The sequence below is a fragment of the Eleginops maclovinus genome, chromosome 5, assembly GCF_036324505.1.
Source record: "Eleginops maclovinus isolate JMC-PN-2008 ecotype Puerto Natales chromosome 5, JC_Emac_rtc_rv5, whole genome shotgun sequence".
Classification (NCBI taxonomy): domain Eukaryota; kingdom Metazoa; phylum Chordata; class Actinopteri; order Perciformes; family Eleginopidae; genus Eleginops; species Eleginops maclovinus.
This window is the reverse complement of record NC_086353.1, coordinates 4,188,916-4,205,580: the sequence shown is the minus strand read 5'-3', so window position 1 is coordinate 4,205,580 and position 16,665 is coordinate 4,188,916. Positions and strand designations below refer to the sequence as shown.

The window sequence follows — 16,665 nt, the reverse complement described above, 5'->3', positions numbered from 1 at the left end:
TATCTATCTATAAATGACACCATTTCATGTATTTTTTTCTAATGTCTTCCTGTCTGTTATTTTTGTGTTACTATGTGTGACTGTTTGTCAGTTGGTCACGTGAGCACGTGCTTGCGCGTGCGGCTTTTGTGCAGTGGTGGGTAGTAACGCGTTACAAGTAACGCAAATGAGTAAAAAAGTTCCTGAACAGGAGACGTGTTTGTTTTTAGACTGTATGTAAGTGGATTTGGCATAGAACATTATGGAAATAAATGATGACACGTAAAGCGCTTAATTTATCAACATTTTAACATAATTAAAAACTAAACTCCTTTACATCAACTTGAAATGAGGCTATCATTTGGAGTCCGTTTTGTTAAAAATACACACATGTACTATGTGGTTTTTTACATTATCTGAAATATGATATAGTGTTAAGTACTGTGGTAGATTTCACCTAAAAGAAAATAATAAAAGGTTGTTTCATTTCAACTGGCCTTACGTTAGAAATCATTGAACATTAGGCTGTGTGTTAATTTCTATCTTCATCAGTAAGGGGCAGTATTTCACAAAATACAGGGAGAAGACACAAGTTGTGCTGCAACTGCACCCATCACATCTATTCATTTACTGGTGTTGTGTCTACAGTGTGCCCTCTGTTAATACTTCAATAACTTGTAGGCCTTTAATTAGTAGAATGCACCATGACCTTTATAATGATAAACTCCCTGACAAGGTGCCTACACAAAAGCTTAGCTATGGTAATTGAAGTCAAACTGAAACAGATAATGAGACCTGTGCTGAGCCAACACATGTCTTAGTCACATGTTACTGTGTGCAATAAATACTGTCGATGCATTTCATCGGAACCACAATCTGGAGAACCTAAAGGCATCCAACATAATCAACAAAAAGTCCAACGGAGGAGGAACTTCCTTAAAATGGATCTGCTGATCCAGTTCTACAATGCAGTCATCTTGTATGTTCTCGGCTCATCCATATCAGTGTGTTCAGGACTTTGCCTATGCATGTACAGTGCAAACATTTCACCCGACCTAAGAAATCAAAAGAAAACTAATTAAAATGCGACTTTGTAGAGATACGATGTTCTTAGAGGACTGTGACAATGCTACACATTTGAAGATTGATTAAATTAGCAAACATAAAGGGGTTCAAAACATGTGAAGTGCAACATACACATTCATGCAGCAGTGACATACTACATATATATAGTGGTGTAAAATAACTAAGTACATTTACACAATTACTGTACTTATTATTGTACTTGTACTTTACTTTCCATTTTGTTTTACTCTTTAATTATACACAATGCAGAGGTAAATGATTCACTTCTACTCCACTACATTTATTGAATACATTTATTTACTTTACAGATTTGGATTGATGATGGTAAATATAATCAAACCTTGAATCAGACTTTAGTCCACCTGCAGTAAATTCAGCATCTACCCTGCAGTATACAAACCATTCAAACTAGCTGCACCTTTACCAGCTTTGAGAACACTTTAATGATCAATAATTATAAAACATACCAGATATATTATTCTGAAATGAGCTGGTCTGCATAATGAGTAGTTCTACTTTTGGTACTTTAAGTATATTTTGATGCCAGTACCTTTCTACTTTTACTTGAGTAACATTTTGATTGCAAGACTTTTACTCGCAACAGAGTATTCCTACACTCTGGTACAAGTGGTACAAGTAAATATATATGTACATAGTATAACAATTAAAACTGACATGGGACATATTACTACACAATAAACACTTTTTAAAGAACATTTTACATATATTTCTAACACTATTTTAATTTTTGAATTTACAAATCTAAAAAAAAGAAACCTTTAAAGTTTTTACATTTGAAGGTTTACTTGTATTGGGTTATTTTCACACTGTTGGAGTTATTCAATAACTTTGTAGGGCTTGTTTGGGGTAAATATGTTTACGTCTACCCTTTTCAGTTGCTGCTGCTGACGTATGTGACAACGAAAGTGAAAGTAAGCCACGAAGTGCCGCAGCCCATTTTCCACCTAAAAACAGGAGAACAGGGTGAGTTTTAAAATACAAAATACGTGTTGAGTCGGTTATGTTGCACGTCATAAAAGTACTGTTTCGATCAAAATAACTACAAATGAACGTCGTGGAGACGAATGTGAAAACTGCAGATGTTGTGAAGCGTTTTTATCTGTTGGTTTCAGCTCCATCGTGAATACGTAGCATTTTACAGCAAGTCAAAATGGAAGGCAGCCTTTGGTCTGAACTTACGTGTTGTTTTTAAACCAGTATTTGTAAGGACAGCTGGGAAATAGACATGGCTTTGGAAATTGTAATTGCATCGCATAGGGTTTGTATGTGTTTCAAGGTTTTATGGGTTTTGATCTCCCCTGTCCAGCCCTGACACTGTAATAAAGCAACACTTTTTTTCGCCTCCGCTCGCGTTTTAGCTCCGCCCCCGTAATACGCGGGCGGAGGAGACATAAAGTTCATCCCGATGTGCTTATCTATCGAGACACGTCTTGTTGAGAAGTCCCAATCGCTTAAATCCACACGGTGAAATCGAGGAGGGAGGAGCGAGGAGGCTTCCAGAAGAGACGAGAGGGAGGATTACATGACTAGTGTAGACTATGCGGAAGTGTTATCGCTACTCGCTCATCAAAGCTTCTCAGTCGTCTTCTCGCTGCTGCAGTTCTGACGGTTAAAGGGAGATCAGTCAATGTTTAAAGTGCTTCAATACGAGTAAAATATATAAATCTCTTGAATGAATCATGAGATCCTACTCTATATAAACATTGTTGTGTTAGTGTGTGAAATATACTTACAAATTCAATAATAATAGTTTGATTATAAAAGAATAACTTACAGTTCTTTCTCTTGGTCTTTGTTGGATGTGTGGATAAAACCCACAGAACATTTAGGATATACATAAATACAAGTCAGATATCCACCGGATCTTTTTTGTGATTGTGTCTCTCTGGGAGAAATGAAGGAGGAACATCCAATACAAAAGTAAATCTGACACAAGCTCAAATACCATAATGACATTAATCCACCAATTATTATTATTATTATTATTATGACTGAAATGTTATACCTGGTAAAACAAATAAAGGACCAAAAATAATCAATTTAAACTATAATAAAAGAGATGGATGTGAAAACTAAATCACAGGTTTCAAAGGATTTATTTTAACTGAAGTCGGCTGACAGGTGATAGACTGAGCACACGGTAACAGTAAAGGGCGTCGTTTAAAGGACTCGGACTCTTCTGTCCTCATGTCTCTTCCTTGCATCTCTTCTCCTTGCAGGACTTTCTCCCTTCACTTCCTGCAAAAAAAAATACTCTGCTTTCTTAAAGCTAAAGGCTTCATTACTCTGCATTACCTTACTAGTTTTACACTGGTTTATCTTCCAGACTGGAGAAGATGAGTGATTTAAAAGATGATGGGGAGGACACATCTTCTGTCTTCAGCTGTCTGTCCATGAAGAGTGACAGGTCTATAGATGTACCTATAATCTTCAAGAATGAACCTGGACCCTCAGACACAAAGTAAGAGTCTGTTTCTGCTGAAAACTGACCTGAAGCGGATTCCGTTTTTTGCTTCTGGATTATCGAAACTGTTGTTTTATAATTACATGAGCCCAGAACAGTACAATAACACAGCATGTACAGTAAAGAAATGCATTGAAAGACAGTAAAACTCAGAGAGACACTGGAGAGCAGGAACTTGATGGCAAAACACTGTTGGGTTTATTCAGAGTTACGGCCGGAGAATTGACAAGACATTTACTGTAGACATGAGTTGCCACAGCGGTTGCCAAACTAATTCTGAAGATCTCGACAATAGGAATAGGTTTTAACTAGTTCCAAATGGATAATCAACATTCTTCAAATGCCAGACTAAACAAGCTCGGACAAAAGGTCAGAGATAAGGTGTTTACCAGAGCATAGTGGGCCAGATAAACTGGAGCTAGCTGTCCCTAAACAATAAAACCAATCTTAGGTCAGCGTGAGCTTGTACCCACTGTGGGAACAACAAGGCTTCGAAAGCCCATGGTCAGAGGAGGACAGAGAGAAGAGAAGCAAATGAGCTAAAGATTTACAAGCTTACACAAAATATTCCCGAACCAGTATCTTACAGTAAAAATTATAATAATTAAACTGTCACTGTGCTCCTTGTCATCATAAGCAGCAATAGGAAATAAAATACTATAGTTAAAGAATTCTTACACTCTACATGTTGGACTTTGTGTTAGGTATCTGTCTCTGAAGAGTGACAGGTCTATAGATGTACCTATAATCTTCAAGAATGAACCTGGACCCTCAGGCACAAAGTAAGAGTCTGTTTCTGCTGCAAACTGACCTAAAGAGGATTCTGTTTTTCGGCTATTTGTTTATCTAACTGTTCCTTTATAATTACTTGAGCCCAGTACAGTACATGAACACAGCAGAGCACAGTAAAGTACCTAAAATATGCAGTGGAGTACAGTCAAGATATGCAGTACAGTAGAATTAAGAAACACAGGAGATTACAGTGAAGACATCAGTGTACTACAGTAAGATACTATATTGAAACAAACATGTTGGACTTGTGATAGGTTAAGTTGATAATCTACAAATGTAAAAACAACTTTCGCTCTATCAAATACATTTACCGCCATAAACAAATACATATACAGCACATTTAGAACAAGTCCATAAATCTTTTCGAGACCTAATGAAATGTATAAAACATTTGTTTTTTCCACACAGTCTGTCTCTGAAGAGTGACAGGTCTATAGATGTACCTATAATCTTCAAGAATGAACCTGGACCCTCAGGCACAAAGTAAGAGTCTGTTTCTGCTGCAAACTGACCTAAAGAGGATTCTGTTTTTCGGCTATTTGTTTATCTAACTGTTCCTTTATAATTACTTGAGCCCAGTACAGCACATGAACACAGCAGAGCACAGTAAAGTACCTAAAATATGCAGTGGAGTACAGTCAAGATATGCAGTACAGTAGAATTAAAAAACACAGGAGATTACAGTGAAGACATCAGTATACTACAGTAAGATACTATATTGAAACATACATGTTGGACTTTGTGTTAGGTTAAGTTAATAAACTACAAACGTAAAAGAAAATGTCATGTATAAAACCTCTTTTTTTCCCACAGACAGAGAGCAGAGTCCCCAGGTTCCAGCTTTCTTTCTCTGAAGAGTGACAGGTCTATAGATGTACCTATAATCTTCAAGAATGAACCTCGACCCTCAGGCACAAAGTAAGAGTCTGTTTCTGCTGCAAACTGACCTAAAAGGATTCTATTTTTCGGCTATTTGTTTATCTAACTGTTCCTTTATAATTACTTGAGCCCAGTACAGTACATGAACACAGCAGAGCACAGTAAAGTACCTAAAATATGCAGTGGAGTACAGTCAAGATATGCAGTACAGTAGAATTAAGAAACACAGGAGATTACAGTGAAGACATCAGTATACTACAGTAAGATACTATATTGAAACATACATGTTGGACTTGTGTTAGGTTAAGTTGATAATCTACAAATGTAAAAACAACTTTCGCTCTATCAAATACATTTACCGCCATAAACAAATACATATACAGCACATTTAGAACAAGTCCATAAATCTTTTCGAGACCTAATGAAATGTATAAAACATTTGTTTTTTCCACACAGTCTGTCTCTGAAGAGTGACAGGTCTATAGATGTACCTATAATCTTCAAGAATGAACCTGGACCCTCAGGCACAAAGTAAGAGTCTGTTTCTGCTGCAAACTGACCCAAAAAGGATTCTGTTTTTCGGCTATTTGTTTATCTAACTGTTCCTTTATAATTACTTGAGCCCAGTACAGTACATGAACACAGCAGAGCACAGTAAAGTACCTAAAATATGCAGTGGAGTACAGTCAAGATATGCAGTACAGTAGAATTACAGAAACACAGGAGATTACAGTGAAGACATCCGTACTACAGTAAGATACTCGATGAAACATACATGTTGGACTTGTGTAGGTTCAGGTTAACTAACTACAAACGTAAAGAAAATGTCATGTATAAAACTCTTTTTTTCCACCAGACAGAGAGCAGAGTCCCAGGTTCCAGCTTCTTTTCTCATGAAGAGTGACAGGTCAATAGATTGTACCTATAATCTTCAAGACTGACCTCGACCCTCAGGCCCACAAGTAAGAGTCTGTTTCTGCTGCAAACTGACCTAAAGAGGAATTTGTTTTTCGGCTATTTTTGTTGTATCTAACTGTTCCTTTATAATTACTTGAAGCCCAGTACAGAACATGACACAGCAGCGCACAAGTAAGTACCTAAAATATGCAGTGGAGTACAGACAAGCAGTATGCAGTACAGTAGAATTAACAACACAGGAGATTACAGTGAAGACATCAGTATACTACAGTAAGATATATATTGAAACAACATGTTGGACTTGTGATCGGTTAAGTTGATAAACTACAAATGTACCAAACAACTTATCGCTCTATCAACTACATTTACGCCATAAACCAAATACATATACAGGACATTTGGAACAAGTCCATAAATCATTTCCCGAGACCTAATGAAATGTATAAAAACCATTTGTTTTTTCCACACAGTCTGTCTATGAAGAGTGACAGGTCTAAGATAGTACCTATAATCTTCAAGAATGAACCTGGACCTCAGGCACAAAGTAAGAGTCTGTTTCTGCTGCAAACTGACCTGAAGAGGATTCCATTTTCTGATTACTGAAACTGTTGTTTTATTATTATATGAGCCCAGTAAAGAGTGGCAGAAACTAAACGAAGTACAGAAATGAAATGCAGTAGCGTAGAGGACAGTACATTATCCAGTGGTATTTCTCTATTTCTTTCCGTCTCTTTGGTTTGATGTATAATGGTAAATACATAAACACAGTAAGGGGAATGAAGTGGATAAAAGCAGCCAATATAGAACTATTATTAAAGAAAAACATTTGGAGAACTATTATACATTTAATTAAAAAGAAGTAATGTTTACAAGAAATATGAAAATACCAAAAATATAAAACAGGATGTGACAAGTTATTCTGAAAAATAAAACATGTGCAGTACTGTATATCAACATTTTATATAATAAAGTTGTTCAGTTACAGAATAGGTATCATTATGCAGAAATGTGCAATATATACAGAGGACATTCTTTATTCATACGGCTCTAGTAAACCAGATTAATTCAGCTAACACGTGACTTGCACACTTGCTGTGTGCCCCTCTGGAGGAGGTATTGAATCGTGACACAAGGCGTTTGGTTTCATAATAATATGAATAACAATCTACCACTTGGGAATGCTTATCATGATCAAATATAATCTAGAGATATAAACCCTTTTAAAATATCAAACTACAATTTGCCACCTTGGGTTGTACCAGTACCACTATTGTAATGTGTTTATCTCCACAGAAGGAAGAGGGAAAGTCATGTTTCTGTGGAGGAAGAGACGCACAGACAGTTGTTATGCAGACAGTGCAGCACCTCATACTGGGAGCAGCGACCTCCATCAGGAAACCCCTCCTGTCCCCAGTGTGGAAAAGGTTCCAGAACCAGTGCTGGACTGCAGACAGCCAGTCAGACCAGCACTGTACCAAGTAAGTCTGTAAATCTGTCTGCTTGTGGTTGCAGGATTCTTGAAAGTGTACTTGTTGTGTTGTACAGCATAGACATTAATTTTAAACCTTTAAAAAACATATTAACATGTTTTCTTCTCTTTCAGCAGATAGTGGTCTGCAGGAGCTTTTAGATGAATATCGAATCAGTCTGAGGAGGATATGTGAAAGTGTGACTGAAGGAACTGATGGAAGTGAAACCCTCTTTAAAAGGATCTACACTGAGCTGTACATCACACAAGGCCAGAGTGAAGAGGTTAATACCCAACATGAGGTGAGGCAGCTTGAGGTAGCTGTGAAGAAAAAGACCCCTCATGACACTCCAATCAAGTGCCACAACATCTTTAAATCCTTACCTAACAAATCGAGACACATCAGAGTGGTTCTGACGAACGGCATCGCTGGCATTGGAAAAACCTTCTCAGTGCATAAGTTCACTTTGGACTGGGCAGAGGGTTTGGAAAACCAAGATGTCAGTCTGGTGATTCAACTTTCATTCAGGGAGCTGAACCTGATCAAAGCTGAGCAGTACAGTCTTCTCAGGCTGCTTCATGTTTTCTATCCAACCTTAAAGAAGGTCACAGCAGAGCAGCTCACTGTCTGTAAAGTGCTGTTCATCCTTGACGGCCTGGATGAAAGCAGATTTCCACTGAATTTTCCCAACCGTGAGGTTGTGTCCGATCCCACACAGCGGTCCTCAGTCAATGTGCTGCTGACAAACCTCATCAGGGGGAATCTGCTTCCCTCGGCTCTGGTCTGGATAACTTCCCGACCTGCAGCGGCCAGTCAGATCCCTCCCCAGTGTATTGATTTGGTAACAGAAGTACGAGGCTTCACCGACGCCCAGAAGGAGGAGTACTTCAGGAGGAGATCGAATGATGAAGAACTGTCCAGCAGAATCATCTCTCACATCAAGAGCTCCAGGAGCCTCCACATCATGTGTCTGATCCCAGTCTTCTGCTGGATCACTGCTGCAGTTCTGGACTACATTTTGACTACAGACCAGAGAGGAGAGCTTCCACAGACCCTTACTGACATGTACTCACGCTTCTTGCTGGTCCAGACAAAGAGGAAGAAGCAGAAGTATGATCAAGGACATGAGACGAGTCAACAGCATCTGACGGAGGCCGACGAGGAAGTTCTTTTGAAGCTGGGGCGGCTGGCGTTTGAACATCTGGAGAAAGGAGACATCGTGTTCTACAAAGAAGACCTGGAGCAGTGTGGTCTTGATGTTACGGAGGCCTTGGTGCACTCAGGAGTTTGTACAGAGATCATCAAAAGAGAGCGTGTGATCTTCCAGAAAACTGTCTACTGCTTTGTTCATCTGAGCCTTCAGGAGTTTCTGGCTGCAGTCTACATGTACCACTGTTACACCAACAGGAACACAGAGGTACTTAACCACTTCCTGCATGGAGACTGCAAATATTACAACATTGATAGCAATGATGATAGTTATCCATCCCTGGATGTCTTCCTGGAGTTTGCCACGTTGAAATCCCTAGAAAGTAGAAATGGGCATCTGGATCTGTTTGTGCGCTTTCTCCATGGCCTCTCGCTGGAGTCCAACCAGAGACTCTTAGGAAGCTTGCTTGGACAGACAGATAACAGTCCAGAAGTCATTCAGAGAGCCATCCACAACCTAAAGAGGATAAGAGCTGAAAATATCTCTCCTGATAGGATCATCAACATCTTCCACTGTCTGACAGAGATTAAGGACCACTCAGTACATCAGGAGATCACAGAGTTCCTGAAGTCAGGGAACGGATCAGAGAAGAAGCTCTCTGCGATCCACTGCTCAGCTCTGGCCTACATGCTACAGATGTCAGAGGGGGTTCTGGATGAGTTGGACCTGAGGAAGTACAACACAACCGAGGAGGGACGACGGAGACTGATTCCAGCTGTGAGGAACTGCAGAAAGGCTGTGTAGGTCCACATGTGATTAACTAGAAAATTAGGTCAGATGTTTGGATGAAATAATAAACACAAAAACATTTTGCTGGTACTGTGAGAGCAAAATGAAATACCCACAGTTATTCTCTTAATTGTTTATATTATTTATATTTTACACTAATTTCCCCTTCATAGTCTAGTTGCCATTGGTCGCAATCCTACTCATGTTAAAATCAGCCCACAGAGAGGACAAAAAGGACCACTATATAAACTGCCATTTTTGATCCTGAAAATTTCAGAAATGGATTCAGTGTCCTCAATAACCCCGAAAACCCACTCAAAAATTGGTCAAATCAGCTATGTAGTTTTTTGACTCTTGTTTACATCTAGGCTGTAATGCCATTCATCTTAAATGAAAGAGTGGTTCAGGGAGCATGAGACATCATTTTCACACATGGATTGGCCCCCACAGAGTCCAGACCTGAACCCGATTGAGAATCTTTGGGATGTGCTGGAGAACACGTTGCGCAGTGGTCCGAATCTCCCGTCATCAATAAAAGATCTTGGCGAAAAATGAAAGCAAGACACAAATAAATGTTGTGACGTTGCAGAAGCTCGTGGAAACGATGCCACAGCGAATGCGTGCCGTAATCAAAGCTAAAGGCGGTCCAACGAATATTAGAGTGTGTGACCTTTTTTTTGGCCGGGCAGTGTATAATACATATTTTAAAGTTATCAGTGAATGTTAATCAAAACATTGTATGTGAAAAATCGAACCCTAACCCTAAATATAATGTTTCTCTTTTATATAATACCTCATTTTGTAAAATATGTGTCCTGACAGGTTTTCATACTGTGGAATCTCAGACTGGGAAATCGTGGTCTCAGCGCTGAAGTCCAACCCCTCCCACCTGAGAGAGCTGGAGTTGAAGGACAACGATTTGACAGATTCATATGTAAAGCAGCTGTGTTCTGGACTGGAGAATCCAAACTGCAGACTGGAGATGCTGAGGTCTGTTCACTGGCTAGTCCGCAAACATGTCATTGTTTGTATTTATAATTTTCAGAATTTAGATTATTTCCTTTTTCCCGTTTTTCTTAATTGCTCAATGAAAAGTAGAGAAAGTGCAACACCAGTGATACCAATGTCAGTCAGACGTCTGATGAGTAGTGGGTGGGAGATGGTGCCCAAGGCAGCTGTGAGGTTGAGGAGGACCAGGATGATGAGCAACTCAGAGTCAGCAGCACGGAGGAGGGCGATTTCAACCAGGGCTGTTTTACTGCTGTGTTTGGGCCTGAAACCAGATCAGAGGGGTCATGGTGGTTGTTTGTCTATATTCGTTATCCAGAATGAGGAGCTGCATGTTGACAGAGATCAGCTGTGCATCTCTGGCCTCAGCTCTGAAGACCAACCCCTCCCTACTGAGAGAGCTGGACCTCAGTCGCAACAAGCTGCAGGATTCAGGAGTGAAGCGGCTCTGTGATTTGCTGGAAATTCCACACTGCAGACTGCAGACTCTCAGGTCAGTTTACTGACTCAATGCTACTATTGTTGATCACATATGTTAAGGCTGTCAGTTAACGATTCAAATCAAATGTGTTTTCATAAATGACTAAAATCATACCTGTCCACTGTTGGTTGTTGAATTAAATTCATGTTTGAAGAACAGTAGAAAATGGTCACAGCTGTAAAAAGAAAGGGATCTGAACTAATATTAGTCTTACATTAATAAAGTTCACTTTATAAAGTACAAATATTTCATAAATAAGAAATAGAAAGCTGATGTTATAATGATCCTTAATAACATAATTACAAAGCCACTCTATCCGGGAAAAGGTCCTTGATAAGCTACATGTTTAAAACATATCTGATTGGATTATGAATTGACTTTTATCTACATCATTTATTCTTCATTCAGACTGAGGGACTGCTGGTTGACAGAGATCAGCTGTGCCTACCTGGCCTCAGCTCTGAAGAACAACCCCTCCCATCTGAGAGAGCTGGAGTTGTGTGAAAACAAGCTGCAGGATTCAGGAGTGAAGCAGCTGTGTGATTTTCTGGAGAGTCCACTCTGCAGACTGCAGACTCTCGGGTGAGTTTACTGACTGTGTGCTACTATTGTTGATCTCACAGGTTAATGTTGATAAATAACAATTGAACCAAATGTATCGACATCAGTGGTTTTCAAACTTTCTTTGGCCAAGGCACACCAAAGACCAAACCAAAATCTCAAGGCACACCTACTGTATATTCATATGCGGGCTAAATTCCCTATACAACACAGAGTCACTGTTATCACTAATATTATTACTAATGCCAAACACAATTTCAGAGACAAGTATATTATTTCATTAATCCTTTATTAGCAAAATAATTTAAGAATCCATTTCATAGCCTTTTGTACAGTCAAATGCACTAGGCCTAATTGTATAAAAATCCCAAGGCACCCCAGGATTTGTCTCACGGCACACCAGTGTGGCACGGGACAACGTTTGGAAACCACTGATCTACATACACACCTTATCCATTAAGTTGTAAATATCCTTTTGTCCATTTTTAAATTTAGTGTGCATTCACAAAAGATGACTGTTTCGGGAACTGTATAAGATGTCTGCGCTTAATTGTTGAAGTAAATCCATGTTTTTAATGTTTAATAAATGGTCATATCCATATAACAAACTTCATCTGAACTTATAATAGTTTTACATTAGTTTTACTTTCTGAAATAGAAATAATTCTTAACAGTCAGATAATAAATAGAACGCTGATTATGACAAAGTCACTCATTAAGGAAAACAGTTTGAACCTGAAAACATCGGTTGGATTATGAATTGACTTTTATCTACATCCTTTATTCTTTATTCAGACTGAGGGACTGCTGGTTGACAGAGATCAGCTGTGCCTATCTGGCCACAGCTCTGAAGACCAACCCCTCTCATCTGAGAGAGCTGGAGCTGAGATACAACAATCTGCAGGATTCAGAAGTGAAGCAGCTGCGTGATTTGCTGGAAAGTCCACACTGCACACTGCAGACTCTCAGGTCAGTAGCGGGCCAACTCAGTTCCTGATGGTTCAGCTGTATTTTTATTGAACACTGTGAAGTAGATGCTTTGCTTACATTGGGGAATTCCTTTAATTCCAATTTCCAGACGTAGCCTAGCTTAGCACAAGAAATCATTGATGTTACCCTCAATTGACAGCTTTTCTCATTCTTTCACAAACAATATGATGTGTGTGTTCATATCAACAGGATCAACAGCAAATAAGCAGTAACAATGTGAGTATTGAAACCAGATCCTAAATTTATCAAGCCGCTGTTCATTAAAAGTTACAACATGTACAACAGGCTCCAGTATCCTCCTCACCTGAACACAGGACTGAAGATAATCAAACATGTATGATTATCTGTAGTTAGTTGGTTGTTTCTTTTCACAATTAGGAACTACATGCAATTCATTTTTCACAAACATATATAATTCCTACATAATTACTCATCAAAATTGCAAATTATATATCTATAACTCGTGTACAGTAAACTAGCATATCACAGACAAGGCATGCTTAAAGGGAAGCAACTCTGTTACAGGAGACCCCATTAAATGTATAAATTACATTGATTAAAATCACACACTTCTCTGTTTATACTTTTTTTATGACTTAGCATATCTGTAGCAGATCAAAAATGACACTTCATTTCTTTCTCTAACTTTACAATTAATTTAAAAGCGATCTCTGTGTAAAGTGACTGTTGGTTATATTACGAAAGTCTCTTGTCTTTATCTTCCAGGTCCCAAGAGGGGGAATTCTAAAGAGGAATGTCCCGGCACAGAACAGAATCCCTGAAGACAGGAAGTTGCTTTCAGCTCTGACTCATTGTCAGTCTGAAGGGGAGTGTGATGATGACAAATGTCTATAACAGTCATCTGTTGTAAAATAGCGAGCATCGGCAAGGTGAACGCAGCGTTAGCGAGGCAGAGGTAGGCAGATCTGGCAGATTAAATAGAGCGGCAGATCTAGGAAATTTGTTTGGTTGGTTGCAAGAGTGGCGAGGGGCTTTATGTGCGATTGTATCGTTAGTGCTCGAGTTGACTGCCTGAACTAGCTTGCAGGCTGTGTCCCATTTAAAAGAAATAATTAATCTTCTCAATTAACACAGTTCAGTCAGACAACTCACGTGTTTCAATAATATGTTTATTAGAAGCAGTATATAGTTTGAGTTTGGCATCTAGGCTCGGGCCTCATCACTCCACATATTAACACGGAACATTGAGCGATGATGAGATAACTAACCCCCCGAGCCTACAAGTGGAAGCTGGGGTGGTGATGGGGCAGGCGAGCATCGCCAACGTGAACGCAGCAGCGAGGGAGAGGTAGGCAGAGGTAGGCAGGTCTGGCAGATTAAATAGAGCGGCAGGTTTAGGAGAATGTGTTTGGTTGGTTGCAAGAGTGGCGAGGGGCGTTATGTGGGAACGTATCATTGGTGGTCGAGTTGACTGCCTGAACTTGCTTCCTGGCTTCCTCCCATTTGTCAAAAAGTGGAAAACAACTCATGAGTATATATAAGAATTGGATGGAAAGTGTGGATGTTTTTATAGATTGGGGTAATTGACATGTTGACTACAGGGTTCTCTGGATAATTTGTCCCGAGCCACACCCATTTTACATTGAAAAGCACATCTGTTGGGATGGTGAGTAAGCATGGGTGCCTTTGGTCGACAGCACAGGGGTCTGTGTGAAGATAAAGAACTGACCCTGAGTCAGCAGGTCGTACATTTCTTAGATTCCCTGCAGTGAACATGTTTTAGACTTCCTGCTCGTGTAGGGGCACCTTGTTTGGAAATGGTTTTTTAACATTTCCTTCTTTGTACTACTTAATAAGGCTAACAGTGTGGTTCTATTTTATGTTAGTTTGTGCTGTGACTCAATTAAGTTACAAAAGTCAAATATTGTGTTTCTAAATGCATGTAACAATTGCAAGTGTACTTTAACCATTTCTGCTTAAGCAAGTATGATAAGGTAGAATGGTAAGAGCCTTCAAATCTGGTATTGACGTACGTAACCTGCTTAAGAACACTTCAAAAGTCACCTGTAAATAATAGGCACAGGGAGCATTTTGGAAACATGATGAAAGTAACTTCTTTGAATATCTATTTCAACGAATCCCTGGACACCAAAAACTTTATTGTGCTCCTTTTAGCTTAGACAAAAGAGGATCTCTTGATAACTTTTACTCCACTACATTTATTTAATACCTTTATTTTCAAGCGACCCTGCATTATACACTCATTCAAACTGGCTGCACCTTTACCAGCTTTAATGATCAATACTTATAATCAAAACATTATCTTACTCTACTCTCCTTGTACACTAGTTAGCTGATATTTGATTGCCACCTAGTGGAAACACATATGCAGTCTAGCCTACAGTCACATCACCAACACTAGAGAGCAGCAGTAGATCCATTATGCCAACATTACAGTTCAACGTGATCTTAATAGATGTAGGAAATGTAATATTTAGCACTTGAATCCCAACTGTTTAGCCCACTTATTACATATTTGGTATTGCATATCCTAAAGGCCTTTATTGTAATCCAAGCCACAATTTGGCACAGACATTCATGGTCACAGTTTATATAGGAGATTTTTAAGTGGTTGAATCTGAATCTCCTCTAGCATGCAGATATGCAGGGACATAATTCAGCTCAGCATCTCACATGCAGCAATAACCCTTTTATTGCTCATCTTCTCTTTTCATCTTCCACCCGATTTATTTCCTGCTTATTATTCTTCCTGTTTTCTACTCGAGTGCCATATTCGCTATCAGGTTTAGGGAGTAACAGATTACGTGTGACAGGATTACATAAACAGGATCAGATAAGGAAAAAGGTAACCGTATTCCTTACAGTTACATAAACAAGAGGAAATCAGACAACTCTTACATTTCTTAAAATTGAGGATTACTACAATGATTACAATGTTACTAAAAGTCGAAAAAAGACCATTTTGTGTTTGTTTGTAAAAGGATCATATTTAATTTCTTCCTTCAACTGTTCTTCCCTGAAGGCTAATACTACAAGTGTGAATCTATACACCTGAACTGCTGATACTACTGATTTTCACTTTGGGTTCTTCATTTTCAAATGATTATGTACGTGATATCTTTTATATAAATACTTGTATCTTTTAATCCTCTGGATTGTGGAAAACAGAATGTTGATCTCTCTGTAAACAAAAACTTAAAGATTGGCAATAATGTTGACTGACATAAGTTGTTCTTTTTTTATTTCAGTACATGAACCTATATGTTCTTAAAATATACTTGTATACTTTAATATACCAAATACTTATTTTCCACAATAATTTGAAAGTAAATTCTTTAAAAATCCTACAATGTGATTTCCTGGATTTCTTTTCTCATTCTGTCTCTCATAGTTGAGGTATACCTATGATGAAAATGACAGGCCTCTCTCATCTTTTGAAATGGGAGAACTTGCACAATTGGTGGCTGACTAAATACTTTTTGGCCCCACTGTATGTGAAACATGTTTTAACATAACTATCTTGGTTTCTTTTTTTCTAAGGTCAGGTATTGCTGCTGTCTTATAAAATGCACTAAGCTAAAGATTGTTATTTCTTTTCTTTTGTATTTGTTAGCATTGCATTTGATATGTAGTTTATCCAAAAGCCACACAAGTAATCAGGTTTTGTGCATTTTTGATTACATTGTTTTTTATTTTAACCCTGCCATTCAACCCTGTTAATCTAGGAAGCTGATTTATCAAGCATCTGCCATGTGTTTCCTCCTACAGATCACTGCACACACAGCAAATAAACACATCCACTTAAAGAAGTTGGCAATAGGAGTATAATTACATTAGTGTGAGCACAGTGGAAGCTCCACTTTATTATGGACTATCACATGTCTCTGCTTATCTTGAGGATTTCATTTACTCAGTTTGTGTCTGAAGTGCCTCAGAAACTATTTCTGTAGGGTTTGACTTACGGGGATTTAGTACGATTATTGATGTTCCTGTGTCTGTTACATCTTCAAATATTCAACCTCCCTGCCATTACATGTTACCATGGCAACACGCAGAGATCCTGCACTGGAGAGATGAGGATGCTTTTGATATCTTT

The 16,665-nt window shown here is 38.7% G+C and overlaps 1 protein-coding gene across 7 annotated transcripts; it reads left to right on the top strand.

Moving 5' to 3' along the window:
• Positions 1-1,928: 1,928 nt before the first annotated feature.
• Positions 1,929-16,150, top strand: LOC134864073 (NLR family CARD domain-containing protein 3-like). Of its 7 annotated transcripts, none has more exons than XM_063882836.1 (13): positions 1,929-2,049; positions 3,413-3,547; positions 4,751-4,825; positions 5,156-5,260; positions 5,678-5,752; positions 7,433-7,617; positions 7,746-9,558; positions 10,370-10,537; positions 10,875-11,048; positions 11,445-11,618; positions 12,393-12,566; positions 12,777-12,803; positions 13,314-16,150. In XM_063882836.1, exons 2-12 carry the CDS (start codon positions 3,423-3,425, stop codon positions 12,790-12,792), a joined length of 3,084 nt encoding a protein of 1,027 aa, XP_063738906.1. In that variant the 5' UTR covers positions 1,929-2,049; positions 3,413-3,422; the 3' UTR covers positions 12,793-12,803; positions 13,314-16,150. The 7 variants fall into 7 exon arrangements, with proteins under 7 accessions (XP_063738906.1, XP_063738904.1, XP_063738907.1 ...); XM_063882834.1 differs by having other exon boundaries at positions 7,743-9,558; XM_063882837.1 differs by lacking the exon at positions 4,751-4,825 and having other exon boundaries at positions 7,743-9,558.
• Positions 16,151-16,665: the final 515 nt, after the last annotated feature.

Excerpts from the sequence above, each read along its gene's own strand:
- LOC134864073 (XM_063882834.1), top strand. The coding sequence starts at position 3,423 with ATGAGTGATTTAAAAGATGATGGGGAGGACACATCTTCTGTCTTCAGC. Across the intron at positions 4,826-5,155 it reads CCTGGACCCTCAGGCACAAA|ACAGAGAGCAGAGTCCCCAG; the intron begins GTAAGAGTCTGT and ends TTTTTCCCACAG. Across the intron at positions 9,559-10,369 it reads AGGAACTGCAGAAAGGCTGT|GTTTTCATACTGTGGAATCT; the intron begins GTAGGTCCACAT and ends GTGTCCTGACAG.